Below are 25,960 nucleotides of genomic sequence, written 5' to 3'. Positions count from 1 at the left end.
GCTCAGAGATGTGTATAAGAGACAGGTGCTTAGTTCTTGTATTCTTTGTTTAGTTTATTGTCTCGTATATTCCATCTGTTTGGGATATATACGGCATTTTTAGCGCGTGGGATTTATGTAGTATAGACATAGTACAGACGCTCTATTATTTATTTATAAATATAAAAATGAATAATAATACCTGATAATACGCCCTTTATAATACATTAATCATAACATTCATGTATGTATATACTAATTATGTATATACTTATTCATAATCTGTAATAAGTTCTACGTTCTTTATTTATTTATTAATGCAAATTACGTTGTCAATTCACGTGTAATTCACTATTATTATTTAGATTATTTGTATATTTTTCGAGTCATTTATCCCACTCATGAGTAGTATAACCCACCCCTATTTTTATAAGGCAAAAATGCAAGGGTTTAAAGAATATTCTTTTTTAAAATATAAAAAATAAATAATTTGGATACCTAATATTTTTTTATAATAGTAAGCAGTATAAAGTTTTTACTGGCATAGTTTATTTAACTTAAACTTAATAGATAATATCTGATAAATTAAGTTTTTAATAGGTGCGGCGTATATACAGGGTTTACTCTATAGCCCCATCTACATAAATCGCAAACGCAAACGCAAACGCAAACGCGGAGAAAAAAAAGGAACGTCAAAAAAAAAGAAAGAGAAAAACGTCCGCGTTTGCGTTTTGCATTTGTGACTTATGTAGATGGGGCTTATTATCGCGTCAAGTTACAATTACTGTACGAATGATTAGCGTTAGGAATTCTAGCTTAGTGTGTTCATATCATTGTGATTGAATGAATCACACTGATGGAAGAAAAAAAAGTGCTTACGTCTATCTAATTATTAATGCAATGTAAGGCAGAAAAAGCGTAAGTATAAGCACGATTTAATATAAATATATGTTTTAATTTATTCTAACGTTTACGTTAATAGCCGTGAGCGCTTATCATTTATTTCTGCTTCTTTGCAGTTCCGGTCTTAAGTGCTTACGTCTCATTCTGTGTCAGCCTCATTTTAATCGGCTCAGTTGTGTGGAATGGCTTATTTTTGAAAACTCAAGTAATTTTAAAATAATGAAAATTTTCAGTTTTTATGCCGCATTTTATTCTACGTAGCCCCAAAATTAACGCATTATTTTTTAATGATAGTTTTTTTACTAGATTGAAATTAATTTTTTTTTAACAAAATTATTCAAAAGTGTAAATAATTAATAAGGGTTCATTTTTTAAATTAATTTTTATGATGAATGTTGGGGCTATAGATGATTTAGAGATACTTTTTAATTGTTACTAATTCCTCGGATAACGTTGTTTAAAACAATAAATTCCTATAAGATTTCCGAAATTAAAAATATAGTAATGAAAAAAGGCAATGGGAATCAGCGTGGTTAGTAATACGCAGTTTAATATTAAAACAAAGAGTTTTATTCTCACATATTATATATTTCAAACGTTTTGGCTCATTTGCTCAGCTATCTTCAGTGAATATAAAGTAAATCATGGTTTCTCGCTTAATCATGTATTTATTAATCATGAAAATGTGCGTATCCTACTACAATCGGTTGATGAGGGAATTGCCAAATTCTTCTCTAATATCGTCCAAGCACTTGAAAAGCTGGATGTATTGTATAGCCTCCGGTACAATAGAACGCACAACATCGCAACATTATGAAATAATACGTCAAAATATAAAATTATAAGTAAAACTGTACAGGTCATGGTCAAAAGGATTTAAATAAGACACTTAATGCTATAGATTTGCATTCGTCAAGAACTAAAAGTCTAATCATTGAAATATATGTGAGAGTGAAACTCTTTGTTTTAATAATATTAAACTGCGTATTACTAACCACGCTGATTTCCATTGCCTTCTTTATTGTTAATTTATTTAAATTGTGAGAAAATTGCGATTCGACTATCTTGGAAAATATATTGCAAAATGGCGGATGTGTTTTATTATTAGCAACACGAGGACTTTGCGATCTTATAATCACTAAATCTTTTCAGTATTGAGAGGATGAAAAAATGTATCTCTGTTGCGTTACAGATATATTATAAAGTCCTTAATATAATAGATGATTGAAATAATAATAATAATAATGCTAGAAAATATTTAATTATTTGGTTATTTAAATTTTTTGGCGATTTATATTTTTTTCGATATAACCGGTACTTTCTCTCCCGCATTTGAATGTTTTTTGACTTACTAATAAAGAAAAAAAGCGCTAAGCACTCGTTAACAAATTGAAGAACTCCGTTACAGAATATAAATTTTGCGTTATTTTTTTACTGTTCTTCTAACAATACTATTTTAAATTTATCTGAGCAGTCTCGATTTTTTTACTGGTACTTCTGACTAGAAAAGAATCAGTAAAAATGCGAAAAATATCACTGTAAATTATGGTTGTTTGTAACATGAGGAATCAAATAAACGATATGTATGATTCAAGACCTTTGATCCGATTTCGCTGAAATTTCGAAAAAAAAAGAGAAAATTTTATTTTGTAATCTAGTTTTTCGAATATTTACAAAACTTAATTTATTCGACAACGATTAGCTATCAGTACACCACAAGCAAACACTGCAGTACAGGCGATTACTCGAGCTCGGAGACTGTACTGGACCGAAGAGGAGGGTCGTCTGGGTTACTCCCAAGTGAACGACGGTATAAAGGGGACCGCACGTAAGACTCGTACGCACTAAACGTACGATTGAGAAAGAGGGAGAGACTGTGAGAGACTCGCTGAGGGAGCGTAGAATCGGCGAGTGCGGCACATTTTCCCGTTCTCCGAAAATTTTCCACTCGCGTCTCAAAGTGACCGGCGATCTCGGCGGGAGCGATTTTTCATTTGACTCTCGTCGCATTCGTTCGTCGAGTTTTCTTTCGCGGACACAGAGGGAATAATTGTGAAAAGTGATCCCCGCGATTTTTCGACGCGACGTCTCGTCGTTCGCGCAGACGTCCCGCCGGAGTCTCGCTCGGTTTGATGCATCCCTCATACAGCTGACAACAGAGACGTACTTTACATAGAAGGTACGTTATATGGAAATATCAAATAAATAAAATTGAATTAAATTGATAGAAATTAACAATAAATTTAAATCTATAATTTAAATATTTTTAATACATACTCTCTGTTCCTTTTTTTGTTTTCAATTTTTCTTTTAATTTTAAATTAATTTAAAATAAAGTTACATTTATAAATTGTTTCGTGATATACTTAGGTAATGTTTGGATTTAGGAGAGCTTTTTCAATGTGACAATTTAAATATAACGGGAATTAGTTTTGAGTGTTTCAAGTGTTCAGAGCGTGTTATCGAATACATTCAATTTCCTTCTTGCACTTTCTCTATTAATGAAGTATTCGGTGGTCACGTGCAGTTGCTCTCCTAGCTCAATTCGCGATCTAATCACGCGGATTCTTTTCCGGAATCCTTCCCAAATTTCCGCGAATTTATATCGTTTTCTCGGAAGGATTTCCGAACAGAACCGATTCTCTCTTCAAGCGAGACACTTTCTTATCGAGTTAGATCGAATATCATCTTCGTTCCGATCAAGTTTGCCTTGCGCGCCTCGAATTTTTGAGTTACATAATTATTACGTAACAATTATTATATAACAATAAATATCGGTAATGAATCATTGAAAAGATATATATATTCACGCCTGGTACAATTCTGTAATCTCCTGCTTCAAGCCTCCCTACAAGGTTGTACCAGTCATCATTCGTACGGACAATTCCGATGAATTTCTCTGTTGAAAACCTGTTTATGAGATCGAGTCGGAAACAGTCGATAAAAATCGCATTTTCCCCGTGAAATCATTCGCTGATCTTTTCTCTCGTGACTCTGTCGTCAATTGCTGGAGCAGGTTAAATATTTTGCATTTGTGACAATATTTTATCTATTTCGGCGTTATGTAGATACGAAACTTCCGCTCGAATGTTTTCATTTTTATCTGCTCATCAAACGATAGCAATTTCTTGTATCGCCGAAAAAGGTTCGATTAAGATAAAATATTATCACAAATGCAAAATATTTAACCTGCTCCAGCAATTGACGACAGAGTTACGAGAGAAAAGATCAGCGAATGATTTCACGGGGAAAATGCGATTTTTATCGACTGTTTCCGACTGCATGTCTTGTTTACGCGTCCAATCTATTTTTGACATAAGTTTTTAGAATCTTTTATCAATCTACGTTATATCATTTATTCAGAGCAGTCGCTGTTACAATTATTAAAAGAGATAAACACACGTACTTTTTCAATCGAAGATCACGAAATTAGTGATCTATAATTATGTAATGAATCTTATCGACACAGATACTATTGCATTTAGCGTATATTTGTATATTTTGTAGTTTTTCTGTATGAAAACGGGAATTTGCTTTCAATTTTTTTCCATTGAGGTGAAAATAAAATCAACAAAGATATTGTTTAGTCGTAGTTATATGTAATTGCATAATCTCGTGTTATCTTTATCAGGAGACGCGGATCAGGTAACGCCTCCCGCCAAGTATATTTTTTTGCTACATAATTTTTTTGCTACGATCAGAAGACGTTTTTTGTACTGACAGAGACGTTACAGTGTATCCTTTACCGGACGAATAACGTTTCTGTAGGAATAAATTATTATACCTTTTAATTATAGTTTATGATTTACATATGTGTTACACAGGCACATCTTCCAGATGCACGTGTACGATAATATAGTGGTGTTTCCATCGCAGCGTTGCTTCAGATATAAATTGTGCGTAGGATGCAATCAGTCCCTCTTCGAATGTTTACTCAATAAATCAATATAATAATGTTACGCAAAATTAATCGAACTTTTTTAATTTTTTATAACACTGAAAATCGATGACCATTTTTGCAAGGTCGAAACTTATGTTGCTTATTTTTTATTGTATTGACTCAGAATGATTTATAATACGACTATTTATTTACTCTTTTACATTATATTAACCTGGCTTTGCTCTTCTTCGTTTATTTTTATTGAATATTATTCGTTTGGACTTTTAGCTTTATTTTATTTAAATTTCAATATAAAAATAAGCTTCAATAGCTCAAAGTTGGAAATTGTACATACGTTCGATGTCGTACACACGTACGAGATTTTCGTTATTTACATAAATGATAAAATCGATATCTCTTTAATAACAAAATTTAGACAGTAAAAAAAATATGCGGACTCGTAGCGTTTATATATGTAAGATAAGTGAATAAATTTTACAATGTCGATTGTGCGCGAAATAATTTATTGTCCCCTGCGATAAAAGAGTTGTTTAATTACAAAAAATAGGGGAGTACAGCGTAATTTGGTCAACTAAAAAAAAAAAAAAAAAAAATTAACAAAAGTTAGCAAAAATTAACACTTCAATCAGCTCTATGTCTCATCAAAAGTGAGCTAATACAATGACAATTTAATGACATAAACAACTGTCTAGTGCGAACACTACGAACTGCAGCGCTCAAAAAATGTTGTTGATCAAATTACGCTACTTTAACCTTACTTATTAAACGCTTATTACCATTAACATTATATTATAGAATTATTTTACAAATTATTATCTCGATCATTTATTTACAAAACATTTAATAATCAAGAAGAATTTAATAATCAAGTATTTTATTTTTATATTATTAAATATTTTATTATTATAAGTAATAGCATATGAACTCTATTAATTATGGTTTTAAATAATTTCTAATATAAATTTTTACGCTTTTGTAGATCTATAGATATAACTAATAACTGAGTGATTATTTCAACATGTTCCACATCGTGTGAATTTCAATTTGTTAGGAAATAAAAGGGAATAAGGAACAAAAAATTGAACATCAGGCAAAAATCAGAATAGGACGAAAAATCTCATTATCTGTCTTTGACTTTTGCTTAAATTTAAATATTCGATTTCTTGTTCCTTTTATTGTGTCTGAGCCCTTATAGATATAATATTATAAGAGAAGGCGCTTTCTTTCTCTGCATTATTATATAAACAAGAAATAGCAAAGATATATTTATTAAATAATATAAAGAAAGTTTCAAAAAAAGGTTTTTAATAATTTAAATTTTTAATAATTTAATAATTTAATTTAAGTATCAAAAAAGGTTATAAGTCATTGCGAAATTATGCATGACATGCTGTGACAGGTAATTATTTCTTATGTATTATCTTATCATAAGATATAATTTTATTTGTTTTTCTACAAAATAAAAATTGACGTGAGCAGTGATCCACAATAAAAAAAATTGATTGTGGATCACGTTTAGATTACAATGAGTACAACTTATAAAATTTGCAACTAGCAATTGCAATGTGTAAGAGTACCTAAATTTCATAATTTATACTTACGTCTTTTTATATCTCTGTTTATGTGTCGATTGGTGACAGTGACAATTTCAAATACAATTTAATAATATATAATATTATATATATTAAAGTTTTAAATACACTTTATATATTACATTTTAATTTTGACTTTAATTACGACTTTCATCTTTATCTTTATGGGAATTTTATTATTTCCTTTATCTTTCTCAATAAAGAGTTGATACCGAATTTCTCATTACAAACAAAATTACTTAAATCGTGATTTACTTTGAAAGTTTAAAACTTTCAAAATTCATGATTTCATACTTGTTCACAAAATGTACATATATCATAATACGCTCGACTATTGAATTAAAAAAGCGATATAAAGTGAAAAGCAGTATGTTCTTTCGTAATTGTATAGAGAACAATGTCTCAATACACAATGTTATTTGTTACGTTTAATAATTTTAAACAATTATTTTTATTTAAATCATAATATTCAATGGAATGGTTATTTTTGTAGTTCACTTTAATCAAAATTGATGTTTATAATTTTCCTATACGAATACTATGATACGATTACGTTATGTGCAGATATACTTAAACAAGTGGGCGTGATTAATTGATCAATACGAAATAGCTACATCAACGAGAAATTAGAATTCGCGTTAGCAAACTATTAATGTTATAATTAATGCGATCGAGATACTACAGAACGTTTCTATATGCGCTTGATGAAACATTCATTGTTATATTTGCCTATCTAAGAATATTAGAATGCATTAAAAAATTGCATAATTGAGTAATTGAGTTATCGCCACTTGATCTGTGTTTCTACTGTTGACTGTTAGTAATTAATAATTAACATTGTACAGCCAATTATTATCTGTTATCAATTAGTTATGTAATTAATTGTTTAATAAAAAGTAATTACAAGTGTTGAAAAAAATATAGATTTGAGCTTGAGAATTATTTTTTATTAGAAATTATGAATCTTGTTAGAAGTAATCAATACAAGCGCTGAAAAAAATATACAGATTTGAGCTAAAGAATGAATTTTTATTAGAAATTGTGAAGGAAAGATATGGAAAATATTGTTGTGTTATTCGAAGGGTGATGAGAGAAATAAGTTTATTGACAAGGACACTTAACAAAATAGCTTTTAATCGGTGAAACGCATGGGAGTATACTCAATTGTTGATTGAACCTCAGCGTTAACCAGATAACGTAAATTAATGATTCTGCGTACTTTGTTTTCGAACTTGCCATGAAATATACGCATGCTTTATGAATGATGTTTATTCATATCTTTATTTAATAGGTGATAAGTTTTATAACATATAATGAATGACTGTCCGATATTATGAAGAAGGAAAATAACACATATACACACTTTGTGATAACAATCCGATTAAGCGAGCTGCATTGTACATTTGTAATTATATTTTTTTAAATTTATTGTAAAAGCATATGATCTGCTTTGTTTGAACTGATTTTCATGAATTCTCGTTGTTTTAGAATACTATATTAAATTTAATTCTTTATTATTTTTAGTTTTATTTTAAAAGTCAAGGAATAAATTACGTAACAGTATATTTCCCATTTCCATGCTCATATTTTAAAACTTGTTTTTCAAATTTAAAACTTGGTTGTAAGCCCTTTTCGTAGTTCTCGTCAGTTATTTAAGCTTATTTTTATATGTTTTTATATGTTTTTATATGTTTAGAAAAGGAAGATTTCAAGATCATCGAAGTTATTTAACAATGTTTCAATAACTTTGATGCGTGATCTTTAATTGTTGAATTTTTTTTTAAACATATGACGCTTGTATTTGACGAGAACCACGAAAAAGGATTACAGCCAAGTTAGTTCAAAATACTCATGATAATTTTACGATTCTACCTACTACATTAAAGAAGATCCAAATTAGGATTGAAATATACTTTTTATTTTAATATTACTTACTAGTAAATTACATTAATTTTATATATGCATTAATAACGGCGGAGGCTCGCATAGACACATATGTTTATTGATTTATTCGTAGGAACCATTTTATGTTTATATTTTTAATTTATATTAATAAATGTGATTATTTTTAAAAATTATGTACATATAAATTAAATAATTATTACGGTAAATTAGATGGTATCAAATTAGATAAGAACATATTTTATGCTTCTAAAAAAAGTAGAAAAACGCAAGTTTAAGTAATTGAGATGGTATTAATATCGTTTAATAATTTTTCTTTTTTTTTTGTCTTCGTGATTCGTTCTGTAATTGAACATCTTTATCTTGTGAGTCAATACGTTTATAGGAAGAATAACGGAGAAAAATGTCCATGGATTTTACTGAGAAGGAAATAACTGCGGCCGTCATGCAAATACGAGTAAGGTGCTAATAGCATCGGTAAATTCACGGTGAATAGCGTTAAATTTACTGCTTGCACCGCATAAACAAACGGTACCGGTTATACGTTTATACGATCGCGATAAATTAAATTGGATCATCGAAAACTTGATTATAAGTTATTCACGAAATCAATTCAGTTTGGTTATATGCATAAAAATGAATCATTAATGAATGATAAAAGACCATATTACAAATGAAAAAAGAGAGTTTGTATTAGGACCAGTTCCTCTCTCTCTCTCTACTTTTTTTCATGCCTGCTTAAATAATAATACTAATAAATAATTCTATTGAATAATAATACTAATGAACTTGATGCAATAAAGTGTTAAATTGCAAATAAAACAAATTTAGATATGCAAGGGAGCAACTGGAGAATTAATTATCTCTCGTTCCTTTTTCAAGATTACTCCTTAAAGTACTGACCTTTTCTAAGAAAGAAAAGAGTGCAGAAAGATTTGATGCGATAGTCACACAATAGACATATTCAATTAGTCTGACAGCCGCCTTGAATGTAATTGATAATCTTGACCTTTGTTTTATTAATTATATTCCCGATTTAGCTAATAACTGAATGGTTTTGCATTCATTTCAGGATTCAGCTCAGTCAAGGTAACGAAGAAAAAAAACTTAAAGCGACAAGAATCGGGTCATAGCCATGAAGTCCGCAATCGCGCTACAGCAGTTTAAAAGTGAGTAATCTCTAATTTGCAATGTGAGGACGTATGAGTCGAATCATTTAACAATAACGGTGATAATTATCGTTATTTGAATTTGGAATATTTAACATACCACTCTACCCAAGCAGAACAGCAAGTCACGATATCGTCAAAATAACTCGATCAAAAACGTGTCTTTTAATAATCATTTTAACGTTATTTTGATATTATTTTTATATCATGATGACTTGTTCTGCGAGTGTATGTAAATGCAAAAATATATGTATATGTGCACAATTTGTATGGATTTTTTTTATCAATATGTCCATTCAAATATCTTGAAAATTTAATTTAAGCTTCGTTACTTGGCAATTATATAAATAATTAAATATATATATAGACATATAATTTATAAATATAGCTAAATTCATTATGCTCTTTCACTAAAATAATTAATGAAAATAAGAAGAACAATAGAAAAAAATGTATTTCACATAAATATTGCATTTTTTAAATAAATCAGTATCATATTTTGCATGCGAAAATATGTACTTTTTTCCGCATCGATCTATAAAAAAACCTTCGGCGAATAATCTTCAAGATTGTTCAATCTTTATTGTTTGGAGATTTATTGTTTGATCAAATTAAAAATTTTGAATGAGAACCTGGACGAGTGACCCTGATTGATCCTCTTTTTACTTAACCACAGATAACGCGCAATCCAAGTCAAGGTAAGCTGCTTATCTATCAGATGTTACTTCAAGGTATGCGATCCGTATACCTATGTATCTACATTTAAATTTTACTAAAGGCATCTGCTATTTATAAATTTTTAATTAAATGTAGCTGCAATATTTCCTAAATTTTCAAGAGAATCGAATTTAAATATACACACGTAAGCTCATTTCACCATTTCACAACTGGTAACAAATGTTTGCGTAAGAGTTGCGAGTAACTTTTTCCACAGTAAAATCTCTTTCAAGGTTTATTCCAAGGTTGTTGTCCTCAATATGTTTTATATATGGTCCATTTAATTCAATTATTTTTAATTTTTTTCATTATTCAATTAAATTTTATGTCATTCATTTAAAGCGGTATTATTATAATATAAATAATTGACATTTTTCATGGGTAGAACATGATGATCACTTGAAGAATAAAACGCTTTTTTAATAGCAATCTAAGATTTCTAAGATTTAATCGTTGTTAACAAGTTTTTCTAAAAATTTAGAAAATAATTTTTTTAAACCTAAGTTTATTTCACTTTTTCTGAAAAATTCTTTAACTTTTTTTTTTTAAATTTTAGGGAATTCCGTAATTTGTCCTGTTTTATTCATCGAGCGATGATTAGTGCTGAAAATACGTAGAGTGCCGGAAACGACAATTCGGCATTGATAGCATTTCAACGTAAAAGAGATGTATTCCGTAGATTTGCAAATTAGGCATATGCTTTAAAATATGATTCTCGGAAAGATAAGGGGATATTTGCGATACTTGTACATATGTGAATAGAGAATCGTTATTTGATATTCGTTAGTATACCGTTAGTTGAAGGATACGATACAACATTATGAGATTTTTTCGTATATTATAACTAATTGTAAGTGGTATATTATTGAATACGTATCTCATTCATAAGCAATAACAATAAATCCAAATTTTTCTAACTAGACATCACAGACGCTACAGACTTGTTATTTGATATTTATTAGTTGATGGATACGATACGACTTACGAGATCCTTTCGGTATTGTAATTATAAGCTGTTGAATATATCTCGTTCATAAGTAATAACAATAAATCAAAAATTTTCGAATTAGGTTGTGTTCCAAAATTCATTGCCAGCACTGAAAATCTATAGTTTACGTTACGTGCATTATAAATTTTTAGCACTGGAAATTTTGGAACACTGCCTTAATTAATAAAAATAACAAAAGAATGACGATCGATGGTACATACATTGCAACTGAAAACTAGAACACAATCATATTTCTATAAATAATAGAATAATGGTTACGCATATAATTATAAACCATTTTAAAATTTATAAAAGTATTTATCAAATTTTAGATATTTTCGAATATATTTATTAATACTTTTTAAGATTTCAAAATTTTAAAACAGTGCACAAAAATAATAAGTACATCAATATACAGAGAGAATATAATTTTCTTTTAAAAATAGCAAAGCTTTAACAATTTAATATAATACTTATAATAATATAAGTAGTTAATTGGTCTACGTTTAAACTTGTGAAATCTTTACGGATAAGAGATTAGTTTAATCTTCTAATTTTTATAAATAAATTAAATTTTATTGACAAAAGAATTTATCAATCGACATTAATATTCTTATATTTTCTAATCTTGTTTTATCTAATAAGGATATTAATATGTTTTCCGTAACATTAAAATGTAAAGTCTTCCTAATTTGATTTTAAAATTAAAATCACAGTCCAGAGAAATGGAGAATATCCATTCAAATTAACAAGTCCTTATATTTCACTGTCTCTTTTTTCCCTCCGGGAACTAATAGTTCCGGGAATTTACTGAGGGGAATTACTCGAACGGTCTAGGACATTGAACGCTTATTGACAAATCGACGGCCTTAAGGCATGAAAGATTGCATGTGGTCAATGAGTCGTGCGTACACGCACACGCGGACAGGCGAAATGACGGTATCGAGCCGAATTCCGTTCGAATAATCCGCCTTCTTTCACGCGAGATTGGGCGAAGTCGAAGGTGAATGGTAGGCAAATACGCACTGAAAGGCATCGCATTTTGACACGTACTGGAAGCGCGAAGTGGTAAACAGAGATTTGTCAAAGATGTCTAATATTTCTTCACAAATGTCGTATTTAATCGTATATCGATTTGTATACCGAAAACCAGTCGTATAATGCAATAATGCAGACGCTTCAAGTGTTTACTTCATTCTAAGTTATTTGATCAAGGGAATTCATAGTCCCACGTCACAGGAATGAATAATCGATAAATCGCTTGTACGGAGAAAAAAGTACTATATCACATTTCAAACATCTTTCCGCCTTATGTTTGTCTCGTGTTTCATTTGTCAGTAATAAAAAAATTACGATTTATGTTCACTTATGGTTCATTTATAATTGAGACAATAAATATTGCTCGTATCGGTGTAAATTATATTCTTTAGCGCCGAGACACGAACGTGCCTCACCATTGATCAATAAAGATGTTTCATGTTTGACACAGTAGCGGAGTAGTCGTAGTCGTTATAGATACATATCATGAATTAATAGATGTGATAAGATGACACGTAGAATCTTTTGCTGGTCTATTTAGGATAAACCGACACTTCAGATCGAACATTATACTTGAATAGATAATCCGATTTCTTTTTCAACGAAAAAAACCTGGAAATTTTTTATCCTAAATAGACCAGCAAAAGATTCTACGTGTCTTATCACATCTATTAATTCATGATATGTATCTATAACGACTACAACTAATCAAACAGTGTAATAAATATTACACTGAAAAAAATTTCCAGGTTTTTTCCGTTGAAAAAGAAATCGGATTATCTATTCAAGTATGATGTTAGATCTGAAGTGTTGGTTTATCCTATGAAATTATAACGGAAAAAAATTTCCTGATTTTTTTTTTCTTTGAAAAAGATCGGATTATTCGTTCAAGTATAATATTCGATCTATAGTTGTCGGTTTATCCTATGAAATTTTAACGGATAAACATTTGGCGGCTTATTTTTTATCTACATTTTATCGGAAATTACATTCCTATGAAATTTTCAAATCAATAAAGCCCTTCCTTTTCACAAGCAGCGCTGCACTGCTCTTGCAGTTTGCTATTGGCAGCGATTAACGCTACACTTTCCTCACTATGCTTCGTATGCCCCAAAAAGAATTCTTTGTCGAAAAATTCTGAAAAAGAATTCTTCTTGCATCTAAAAATAAACTCAGAACCGATGATATACGATTAAATATAAGAATAAACCCTTTTTTTAAACTTCTTAACAGGGATATAAATACATTTTTAATAAAAAAAAAAGTTATTATGCTTAAAAAAATGTGCGTTTGTACGAATACTTGTAGATAATGGTTATTTATCTTATTCGTATTTTATTATCCAATCAAAATGTATTCGATTGCAAAAAAGACATTTTAATATATTATCGACTCTCGAAAATCGATATGCAAATTTAATTGGAATTTTACGTAGGTAGTATTATTCGCGACAGCATAAACATTATAAGTCGTGATTGCTAAAGAAAATGTTTTCTCTTTTTTTTAGAATGCATCATCTTATTTATAATAGGCATCGGATGTAGTTCCTTAACATATATGATTTACATCATCGATCCTATAACCATGATATTGGAATATGTAAGTATCTATGAATATGGAAAAATGCAGAAACTAGTAGAAGCAAATAAAGAAATCTGTACAAAACAAAGAAAAAGATTTTAATTGGAAGGAGATATTAAAATAAAGATGTTTTATTTTGAATAAAACATTTTTAATTCTTTTTCCAGATTAAAATGCTACATAATTAACATAATAAAAGTATGTTTTACAGGGGAAAACTCACAAAGCAGAAATGTTCAAAATATATTGTAGGGATACTATAAAGATATATTTGGGATATAATATTTTAGAATATTGCCATGATGTATTTCGAATATTTCTGCTATACGGGGGAGTTCTAAATTATTATATATTAATTTCAAATAATTCAATCACTTTCAAACGTTAATATTTTACTTTTAATAAAAAAAAAGGTTTCGGAATCTCATTTTTTAAAATTATGAATAATATATTATCTATTTTATATAACATGTATGTTACAGTAAATCATTATAGAAATCTTCTAAAATAATTATTAATATTTAAATAATTATTTTATTTTATAAATTGCAAATGCAAAATATATATTTCGAATAAAATATATTAATGTAAAACGTGATTTTACAGAACCTACAAATGTCACCGCACTCATTACTCTTTACAATATGGAAGAAACCACCTCTTGACATTTATTTAAATGTATATATATTTAACATTACCAATCCAGAAGAATTTCTAAGCGGTAAAGAGAAGCTTAAAGTCGAAGAAATAGGGCCATATGTGTATCAGTAAGCATGTTTTACATTTTCTTATTTTTATTATTTTAAGATTATGTTATTCATGCAGGCGTATTGCGAATAAAATGTTTTGTATACTATTATTTAATGCCTTACATGCAAATAATTCTTTTAGTACAATAAGTGTATGTTGGAAATTCTATGTGTTTTCAGAGAATTTGTTGTGCACGATAACATCACGTATAACGATAACGGCACTATGACTTACATTCCCAGAAGGACGGTAGTTTATGTTCCCGAGAAGTCAGTCGATGATCCTATGATGAACATAGTTAACGTTCCAAATGTACCTCTCTTGGTAAGCGTAATAAATTATAATAGCGTAATTAATTATTAATCAACGTAACAAATTGATATAATAAATTATTATTTATGTATTTACATCGATCCTATAAAGATTAATTCGATGTATAATAAAAAAAAATGCCAGTCGGTTTTTTTAATAAATTCCGAATTTTGTAAAACATATTTATCAACATTTCTGAGTTATCGCCAGTAGAATAGCTACTTAATACAATATAAAGATAAGCATACAAACTTGTTAAAAACTTTTCTCTTCTTTCTTTTTAATAGTTATAAGAAAAATTGCTCGTATGTATAAGAATTTAAAAGAAATAAAGGCCAATAAACGAGCCAAAATTTAGGTAATAAAACACTAAATATATTCTTTATTAATCTGTAAAATTGACAAGATGGCTCATATTGGCTTACACATAACCATCTCAATAATAATTAAATTACATGGAGAACGCATATTAATTAAAAACAATAGAGGTGCATTTTACATTTGTTACAGAACGTTATACAAAACGAATAAATAAAGGACATTTACATATTTTTGACATAAAGCAATATATAAAGCTGATTTAAAACACGATGGTTATAGATCGGAGTCAAGTAATGAAAAGAGACGAAACAGATTCATTGTTATCATACGAGAAAAAATAGAAAATGCACTGAAAGTAAAATTATTTACTTTAAAGCAAAGCATAAAGAAAAAGTTTGTCTTTTCGAAATTTTTTCTCCTGTTAAGAAAAAATCCAATCCAGACGATTCAAATATATGTTATTAATATTTGTATTCCTGTAATTTCAGAATATATTCAAATTTCTTTGCAATGTTTTGAATATTTTATTACGGTTTTGTGGTTAAACCGATGATGTATATATTTTAATCATTAATAAAAAAAATAAGCAACTTTTTATCTTTGTGATCAAAATTGAAATAATTTTCATTTTATTTTTTTTATTTTAGACATACTATTAGTTTTTATCTGCAGACGTGACGTTTGCATTATTTTACGTTAATAAATTATTCATTGATTCTATTACAGCCGCTATAGAAAAACAACTTGTAAATAATTTATGCATAAGTTATGCATAATTTTTTCATTAATTATACATTATTGCTGATATCGTTCTTGAGAAACGTATTAGTCACTATTGTTACGATGATCTTTGTTCGACATAATAAATGATAAGATGAACGTGATCTCGAATCATAAAGCAAAAAGTTGTTTTTTCCTTTAGCACAAGAAAATCTGAAAGATAGAATACAGTTTTTCAGTTTCAGATATTTTTGTTGACAGAAATACATTTACGTTTAATTTTGCAATTAATTAAATTTAATATTTAAGATTATTTTAAATAATTTATTACAAACGCAAAACTATTCTGACGCAGGGTGTCTCATCCGCTTTGAGTAATGCTGGATTTATAGTGAACTTTCCTTTGATACAACTGGCTAATGTATTGAATTCGAAACCGATTCTCAATATCTCGGTACACGAATATTTGTGGGGTTACGAGGATCCATTGATAAAATTGGCCGGTGGAATCGTGCCGAATTTTATTAACTTCATAAAATTCGGCCTCTTGGACAGGGTGAGTAAATCGACTTCTACTTCTCAAATGATACCGAAATGTATAACCTTATAAAAAAATTATTGAGAAATAATTAAGAACAATAATTGAGAGCAAAATTGAGAACACGTGTACATGTATTTGCTTAAACACTTAATAATTTAATGTCTCGTCTTGATCTTATATGCTGGATAGTTTTTATATTGATATCTATGCAAAACTTTTTTTTCGATTTCTTGCAAAGTGTATTACGATGAAAGAAAAAGATAGATGATTTGTTTAATAAAAATGCTTACCATTGCTAAGATAAGTAAATTCGCAAAAAAAACATTATCTTCAATTTTTTCTGTGTTATTTTATATGAGATGATGATATTTGTATAGATAGAGTCGATGATAATAATACATTTGAAGTATTTTCTGTCGTAAATAGTGGAAAATTATTACTTAAACTTTATCCATTTGCATCATCAAGAAATGACTTTTTAATACTTATTTATTTATTTTATTTTTATTATTTATTCAAATTTATCTGTGGCAATGTATACAAAGTTGACGTTTATTACGTTATTAAGTCTCTTCGGTCATCAATTACTGGTGTTTCCCAAGCGTTAGGAAGTCTAGAAATTCAGGAGGAGAACTTCGAAATACGTATACTTATCCGGCGACGTAGGAAGAAGAAAAAACTCTTTAGGTACAGTTATATCATTTAACCAGTTTGGAGTATAATATTGGTCAATCAATGAATTTATTGCGGCCTAGTTCTTATCGACAGAATTAATCGTAGGCATATAAAAACGTGGCGCACTTTGACAAAACCGGACGTGGACGTTATAGCTTCGCCGCGAAGGGCGCTTGCTTTCGAACGCGCACGCGTTGCAGAAAGCAGCTGGAAAAGTACCGAAAGTGAAGTGTCAGGGCGAAATCCAGGAGGAAAGGGGAAGGGGTGCGTTTTAATTAATCATACGAACACCCGGTGCTCATTCGCGATTACTAAATCATCAGGACAAACTGGTTAGGATTCAGACGCGTTTCTCTGTCGAACGCGCTTAACGCACGCACGGTCCTGTACAGAATGTGTCAGCACTCAGCAACCATTTGTCATTATATCTGACCTTTGAATTGAAAAACGTCTACTTATAACATTATTATGATAATTTATTTCGTCTCGTAACGTAGAATGAAGCAGATAAAAAAAGAAGTGATTGATAGTGAATCTCAATTATTGGCACTGCGATCATCGATCGGTTATTAAAGGATCATCGATAATATCGCGCTACGTATTGTCGAAGACTGGAGAGACACTCGCAAGTTTTGGCACGAAAAGGAACCGGTTTCTCTCAGTGCACGACTTGACCTTCGTATGTAACGTCACCGTGATATTTAAGAATTTTTTTTGTTTTTTTTCGATGCTTGGACCCAAGCAGTAATGTGAAATTATCCGATCGAATTTTACTGGTGGCAAGAAAATTTCGACATAACTTGTTTGAACTCCACGTCGTGCACGAATTCACTCAAGCGCACGCATTCTCTATGCACGATTAGCTCCTATATAACATTAACTCTCTCACTCTTTTTCTCTTCCTCTTTCTTTCTTTCCCTCTATTTTTCTGCTACATGTAAATATATATTGCACCTGAATAATCGTTTTTGTATAAATTAGCAGGTAATTTAAAAACACACGGAAAATATTTGAAATAATTTCAATCGCATTTTGCTCTTCTTGAATTAGACATTAATTTTGTAATATCAGTTTATCGAAATTCAGATTAAATATTACTAAAGATTTATTATAATTTAATTTTTTTTTTAAAAGAGCTCTTCCTATTTTTATTATTTTAATTATTATTTAATTTTTGTTACTTTAATTTTTTTATTATTACCAAAATTTGGCAATTCCATAATACGCGTTTCCATCTAGCTCGGTGTTTCTTCATATTAACTTATAAAGATTTGTAGTAAAGAATAAAGAGGTTTTGAAATGTCTTCTTATTTCTACCATATTTCTTTTATACATTATATGTAACAAGCAGAGTTGAGAAGTAACTTGTAATGTCGTTGTTGTTATTATTACTGTTCTCTGATAACGATTATTTTTCTCCATCTGTAATGATAATAGTAACGTCGTTTCATTTTTACTGTAACGATAATAGTACGTCGTTTCATTTTTCAGTCTTTTACTTTACGTTACTTTTATAATTGTTCTTTTAGTTTCCTGCAATCTTTGTACCTTATATATTCAATACATATAACGTGAACTACCGATTTTCGATATTGGCAATAAATATAAACATTGCATTGCATTCTTAAAAACGAAATTAATGTTTAAAAACAATATTTAATAAAAATTGTCGATAAAAAAATGTGCGCGTTTATGAATTGCAATCTAAATTTTTATAAAGATAAGTACACTAAAAGATAAAGATATCAATATAAGAAATTATTAGATAAATTTAATATAAAGGAAACTTTGCTATATAGTTTGGAGTTTAAAATTTTAATATTAATTTTTAAATAATATAGTTTTCAAATATAATATACTTTATACTTTAGCATTACAAAAAAGTATAAGTAACGGTAACGCATTACTTTTTTAAATTAATAACGAAATGGTAACGAGTTACTTTTCTCGTAAAGTAATGGTGAGGATAATGTGATATACCTTTTTACGGTAATGTTCCCAACCCTAGTAATAAATAGTATTATTTGATTAATCTATGGTACAACCCTGATCGTGATTATGCGACAGTGCGCGCGAAAGCAAATGGTATACAGTGTCGCGGACCCGTGTGTCTTGAATAGTCGTCGTTTTTCGCAACTGCGAGCCGCTGATCCTTTCACTATTTACACATGTTTCAGGGTTCACGAGGTTAGTGTTAACGACTTTAAGAACTGCATGGTCCCAAGGGATACGCATAATTTCTGCACTTATCTTTCCCTCGTCGCATTAATAATTCAAATAGCGCGCTTATAATAAATAACGTTTAACAAGATTATTGCTTATTTATGAGGTCATAAAAATTACATATACGGAGTATTTTTAACAGAATTTATCACAAAATTTGAATAAAATCGTTATGAAGATTTAACTGGATTGCGCATTGCAAAACACATACATATATTATGATAATAGTAATAAATCACGTTAAAAACGATAAAAGGATTTATTAAATATTTTGTTTTTCTATATATAAATGCTTTGATATTATAAATCATGGTAATAAATAATGGCAAATTTAATATAACGCAGGAGTCTTATTATTTAAAAATTTTGTTTATAAATTGTCTTTATATCAAACTCTAAATTACTACATTTTAATATTTTAACGAATCTTATTTGTATGTATATGTTCTACATTTTATTAGCTTTGAAAGAAATTTTGCAAATTTATTGTATCTATATGATTGAAAATTATTATATTTTAAAATTTATTATAAATATAATAAATTTATTATAAATATAATAAATATAATATTATAAATATAATAAATTTATTATAAATATAATAAATTTTATATTAATATAATAATAAAATATTTTTAATCCAACTAGTATACAGCGTTCAAAAAGAAATCATTCGTATATTCAATCGTATGTCATCAATTCTGAGTTTATTTTTAGGTGCAAAAAGAATTCTTTTTAAAAATTTTTTAAAATAAAATTAGTTAACTCCCGAAATTGTCAAATAATACAAAAAAAAGAAAGAAACAAGGCTAATGGGAGTTATAGCGCGGTAAGTAAAGCGCAAAACAATTTGATAGTGTTATAAATTGTTTATTAAATACTTGTTTATTAAATACTTGTTGATCCATGGACGTTTCGATTCAATTTTGATCATCTTCAGCAATTAATGGAATAATGACCTTGACGCTTTCGAGATAATGAATAAGCGTAATTTCTTAAAGTAGTGACTTGCCCTCTCAATATAACACTGTATCGTTGATGCCTGGTTGGTAATTCCAGTAATAACGACTTGTCGAAACATTTGCCAGGTCAAAGTCCAGAAACGTAAGACTTGATAATTAAATATAAGAAATCAATCGCACTTCGCAAGTCAGTTGAACGGAAAGCGACATGTCAACCATGTAACAGTTAAAAGTAAAATGATGATGGAAACATTTTTTTTCATCTGAAAATGAACTCAAAATTGAAACTGATTGTGAGTTCTTTTTGAACTCTCTGTGCTATCTGAAAACATATATTACATTAATTTACAAACAGATAATAAATTCTTCAATACTGGAAGTGAAAGAACTTCGTAAAAGCGCGATAAAAATATATTTTATTTACTATATACTATAATTATACTAATGATTCTAATGAACTTTAAAATGAATTAATTACTAATCGTTCGAAAGTTATTTCGCTATTACACTTATAATCGCGCATTTAACCTATTGCGCTATCCATAATCACGACCTAATGACCTGTCAATTTCGAATAAGTCGATATGTTTCTTATTTTTCTTTGGTTCTGATTAATTCTGGATAATGTGTATAAATGCGTCACACATACGTTTAGTTTTTTTAGACATTTTTAATGCAACGTAACTCGCAGAAAAAAAATTTTTTAAACAAAGATTAAACAAATAAATAGATTATATTATTTACGAAAGAAATAATGTGTTTAAAAAATTTCTAATAATAATAATAATAATAATAATAATAAAACTGACAAATTTTAGTATAAATTTACGAAAATTTATGTTTATATTATTGACAGATGTACGACGAAGGAGAGAACATCGTGACGATGATTGTTCAGAAGAACGCCGACATGAGAAAAGAGAATGGGCGATATCTCAGTATCGACAAGTACAATGGCAGCCCCGGAATGGCACAATGGGGATATGTCGAGACGGAGGGCAACGAGACGCGAAAAGAGTAAGGACAAAAGTTTTAATGATCGTAAAAAAGTGTGAAAAAGTACGTTTTTTCCCTTAAACGGACAGATGACAAATTTTACTCGAACGTTTCATCGTTTGAGTAAAATTTTCCGTTATTTAGTAAGTACTTACACACAATTAAGGTAGAATACATAGAAAACGTATTTTCATGTGGCAAAAGGTGCTAAGTGACATTTTAAGAGTATCGTAAAATGTATACTTTTGTTAAAAATTAAACAACGCGCTAAATTGAAACACCTTTAAAAGTGTAAATCATTAATGCAAACGCAAATAACACTATGGAAGCTAAATATTGTTTCCAAAAGCATTAGAAATGCCGGCGTATCCGGAAGCCGCCATATATTTCCGCGTCAATTCGTGCAATCTTTTCCTTGATAAGTTCTCAGTATTCTTCAACTCGTCGCAACAATAAATTCATTTTTAATTCTCTCACTAAAAACAAATCTTAGTAATGTGACTATTGACGATAACGTTAATTTAATTTTAATACGCAAACAATGTTATGTTTTATATTTAATGATTGGAGAAAAATTTCTTTATGCCTTGTCTCGATATGTAGAAAAAAAAATAGAAACAATTATTTATATTTGAAGTTTAAAATAATAATCAGATATTTAATCTCAGCATATATTACAATTGGATTTTGTAAAAATTACCCGAAGAATTAAGAAGCAATTTAATAAAAAATAGAATAGTTAAAATTTCAATTATTTATTTAAATGAATAAATTTTCAGTTATTTAATGTTTCAATTATCTCTATAAGTTTTAATGGCGCAATCTAAATAACATATTTTTTTCCGTTTTAGAAATACAGTTTGTAACAGGCTTCAAGGTTCCACGGAAGGTATCGTATTCCCGTCGCACATAGACAAGCACGCAACTTTTAGGATCTTCAGGAAAGCGTTTTGCCGACCGTTACCGATTCAATTCAGGAAAGAGGTTTGGTTGGATAACGGTCTACCTGGGTATCTCTACACCCTCACGGACGATTTCGCCGATCCGCCCGATCAGAACCCGGACAACGAATGCTATTGCCGCAAGATGAAGACCTGTCTGAAGAAAGGGTTGACAGACGTAACACCGTGTTACTACAGTACGTATCCTGCCGAGCGAAGCCAAAGACGGAAAGTCTGAAATGTTTACATGACTCCTCCTTACTTCCTGCAGTGTTTCTCATTATAATCATAATTACGGCTAAAATTATAATTAATAAATATTATAATCATAAATTATATAATAGTATAATTAATATAATCATAATTAAATTTAAATTTATCGCATTTAAATATCGTGCAATATAAATTATGCGTGTTTATATTTTTTTTCGCAGAGATGTGTTTGACATTGTGATGTAATTCACTGATAAAATGATGAGTATTTTATCATTACAGTGATAAGGCATAACTTATGAAACTGTAATTTAGCTTGTACAGTTCCATTACGATTACGTAATATTGCCATACAGACTCATGAGTTCACATCGCGTGGCCTTGCTTCTGCAGGTCATTTGCCTTGAGTTCCGCCGTACATTATCATAATTTTGATATTTTCTTGCTCAGTGTCGATAGCCATGAACACGTAATCTTATTTCCAAGACGACGTCGTGTTTGGTCGCAATTAAGAAACTTCATAAATAATTTATTTCCCTGGTTCAGATATCCCGGCGGCGGTGTCGCTCCCGCATTTCCTCGACGCCGATCCGAGTCTGCTGGAAAATGTGGAAGGTCTCAAGCCCGATCGAGAGAAGCATGAGTCTTACGTAATACTACAAAATGTAAATAAGATTGTATTCGAAATAGAAATGTCATTTAAAATATATAATTTTGCATTATTTTTTAAAGATGTACATATATCGCGAAAATCATTCTCTTCAAGAACGATATTGTTAAAAAAAGAAAAATTCGCGCGAGTTATTGACATATATTGGACTGGCGGTAAATATTGAAGATCATGATTGGGATAGACAGACTCACAGTACCAGTTACATTCTTGTATAATTAGGATTAGATAAGTCTTACGCACGGATTATTCAATCGCTACAGAATTTCTTAGAATTTCTCACACGAAGAACACGTTTGAAAGTGGTCTATTTCAATATTATCTAACGTCCATATAATGATGACATGAAAATGTAGCGATACCAAGAGTTTCTCTGAAAGAATTAGATTCTAATTGCACGCGCGCTATTCACGCTAATGTATTTCAGATCATCGAAAGTTTTTTCACAAAATAAAGTAAAGCGTGATCAATTAGTGTTTTTACAAAGTAAATTACGAAAGGTATTTTTATAAGTAAAAGAACTGAAATTATCGAAAAAAAAAAAATTATTTCTTTTTTAAATAAAATAAAATAATTTATTTTATTTTATGAGTAAAAATGACAAATTCTAACGTTTTCAAAATTTTCTAACGTTTGTTTAGGTATGTAAACTTAATCACGAGCTAATAAATAAATATTATTTTCGCGTCCTTCCAGACGGTCGGTGTGCCCATATTCTTCCACTCTAGAATGCAGACGAATCTGGTAATGCAACACACACGCTTCAATTCTAAAATTGCGGCATTCAATGGCATCACAATACCCTTATTTTGGTCCGATTTGGTGAGTAATCAGCAACTTTGCTACAGACATAGAAAGATCTACTTCGTCTGTAAAAGTTATGTATGTCGATTATATATCTTTCTACTTTCTCTAATTCGTTTCTTTTTTGTACTTATAACTAGCCATAAGTTGCTGAGCAGTGTTATCATTTTCATCACGTTTTCACGAAAAGATTACTCCATTTCGAATTTGCGGATTGATAATGCAATAAGAATAATTGCAATGTTATTAGATTAAAATTGTTTCATTGTCAGCTGGATTTTTTTTGGTCCTATATTTGGACATATAAGTGGAATTTATCTATCGATTTATCTTTAAATTTTTTTTATTTCTTTCAGCATATAAAGTTTTAAAATTCTACTTTTTTTTTTAACACAAATGAAAATATTTATAGCTAAGTATGATTGTCTGTTTATGATATTTATATTACGTTTTGAACAAATCATGCAACGAATAAATCTCTATCTTGCAGTACATTGGGTCGACTCCGTTCTATCTGATAATCGCATTGAAATTGATGCTTCGAGTACTGCCGATCGCGCAGACGGTGATGATGTACCTACTTGGTATAGTCGGAGTGACGACGTCGGTGCTATCGCTGATATCCATTGTATGGATACTCAATCAGCAGCAGCAGCAGCAGCAGCAGGAGCAGGAAATGGCTAGAAATAACGACGATCTCGATTTGAGGATACCCTTATGTAATGGCCAATACACTTCTATCAATATTTTACCGACGATCAAGAAGATCACGTCGAAGACAGATTGTTTGACAGATAATTAAACTGCCGTAGTTAATGCTCGTGAATGTGATTGCATGGAGACACGAAAGAGATGCGATTCTCTTTACGATCTTACACATGCGTGTATCATCGATGCGCGGTCCGCAGCGATTTAGCTTGGAGTGAAGGCAAATCGATGGAACCTTTTTACAATGATCTTTTATCCGCAGCATCACAACGGCGGAGACTTGAAATCATTACGATGAAGGGGATTTAGGCAATACGGTTGAATGTACATAGAAATGAGTGGTATGTCGAGTATATGTATTTTTTTGGATATATATATTGCAGTGGAAATAATGAAACTTTAAGTTTGAACAGGAAAGTGTAAATAAGGTTTCGAATGTTTTTATCATTTGTGTTCGATTAATTTATATTTTACATTATATGTTATATTTTCGATTATTAATTATTTTAATTTCATACTCAAAAAAATTACTCAAATAACAAATACATATACATCAAATATGTTAGCTAGACAATATACAGTGCAGTTATAAGCATAAGTACAAGATTTAAGTTACAATTACGATTTTATATTTAGATTATTTGAATATGTATAAAATTTCTGACGATGTCTTGTTCGTCAGAAATTTTATACATTTATTATTGGTGACATAATAGCATTGTAATTGATAGTATATATAGAAATAGTAAATTTTTGCAAGTTTTTATGATTTAGTGATAGGTATATATTCTCGGTTAACATATTTAATTTATTGTTACATAAAATATTTGATATACTAAGATATTTCGTTTTTAATTGACAGCTTCACTTTTTGTGCAGATCATAAGTGTGACAAGAAATTAACTGACTGTTGGCTTTATGATTAATTTTCAATATTGAATTATGTCAGAAAAAGCTTTATGAAAAAGCAGAGAATTGATTTTTGTTTTTAATATTAATATCAGGACATGATATTGTGATAAAATTTAATTTTGATTTATTTAAATGAATCTTTTTTTTTTGTTATCTGTGTTTAAAAAGAAATCAATATTATTATATAAATAATTGATGATTATGACAGAAACACATTAAGTTTGAATACACATGGGTATATGGTTGTAGTGTTTTTTATATACTTCTGCTAGGTCAACACTATGTTAAAAGAAGAATGTTATTGCGTTCATTCGTTTTTATACTTTAATGCTAAGCTTATTTATTTGTTCTGTTTTTTGCACGATTAAATATTGTGTAATGTATACTTTTTTAATAAAAACTATTAAACATTGCGAAGTTAGTTGGAAAATAAAGTGTGATA

At 29.4% G+C, this 25,960-nt stretch overlaps 1 protein-coding gene across 2 annotated transcripts; it reads left to right on the top strand.

Moving 5' to 3' along the window:
* Positions 1-2,728: 2,728 nt before the first annotated feature.
* On the top strand, positions 2,729-25,952 carry LOC105448289 (scavenger receptor class B member 1-like). 2 transcript variants are annotated; one of them, XM_011686789.1, is made up of 13 exons: positions 2,729-3,061; positions 9,160-9,268; positions 9,350-9,446; positions 13,697-13,788; positions 14,377-14,537; positions 14,700-14,844; positions 16,229-16,429; positions 21,131-21,291; positions 22,122-22,408; positions 22,971-23,089; positions 23,791-23,916; positions 24,389-24,617; positions 24,711-25,952. In XM_011686789.1, exons 3-13 carry the CDS (start codon positions 9,413-9,415, stop codon positions 24,812-24,814), a joined length of 1,659 nt encoding a protein of 552 aa, XP_011685091.1. In that variant the 5' UTR covers positions 2,729-3,061; positions 9,160-9,268; positions 9,350-9,412; the 3' UTR covers positions 24,815-25,952. The 2 variants fall into 2 exon arrangements, with proteins under 2 accessions (XP_011685091.1, XP_011685090.1); XM_011686788.1 differs by lacking the exon at positions 9,160-9,268.
* Positions 25,953-25,960: the final 8 nt, after the last annotated feature.

This window comes from Wasmannia auropunctata, unplaced genomic scaffold (genome assembly GCF_000956235.1).
Source record: "Wasmannia auropunctata unplaced genomic scaffold, wasmannia.A_1.0 LD336088.1, whole genome shotgun sequence".
Taxonomy (NCBI): Eukaryota; Metazoa; Arthropoda; class Insecta; order Hymenoptera; family Formicidae; genus Wasmannia; species Wasmannia auropunctata.
Note: the sequence above shows the minus strand (reverse complement) of the source record. Positions and strands in the feature narration are given on the sequence as shown.

Excerpts from the sequence above, each read along its gene's own strand:
- LOC105448289 (XM_011686788.1), top strand. The coding sequence starts at position 9,413 with ATGAAGTCCGCAATCGCGCTACAGCAGTTTAAAA. Across the intron at positions 14,538-14,699 it reads ATAGGGCCATATGTGTATCA|AGAATTTGTTGTGCACGATA; the intron begins GTAAGCATGTTT and ends ATGTGTTTTCAG. Across the intron at positions 16,430-21,130 it reads AATTCGGCCTCTTGGACAGG|ATGTACGACGAAGGAGAGAA; the intron begins GTGAGTAAATCG and ends TATTATTGACAG.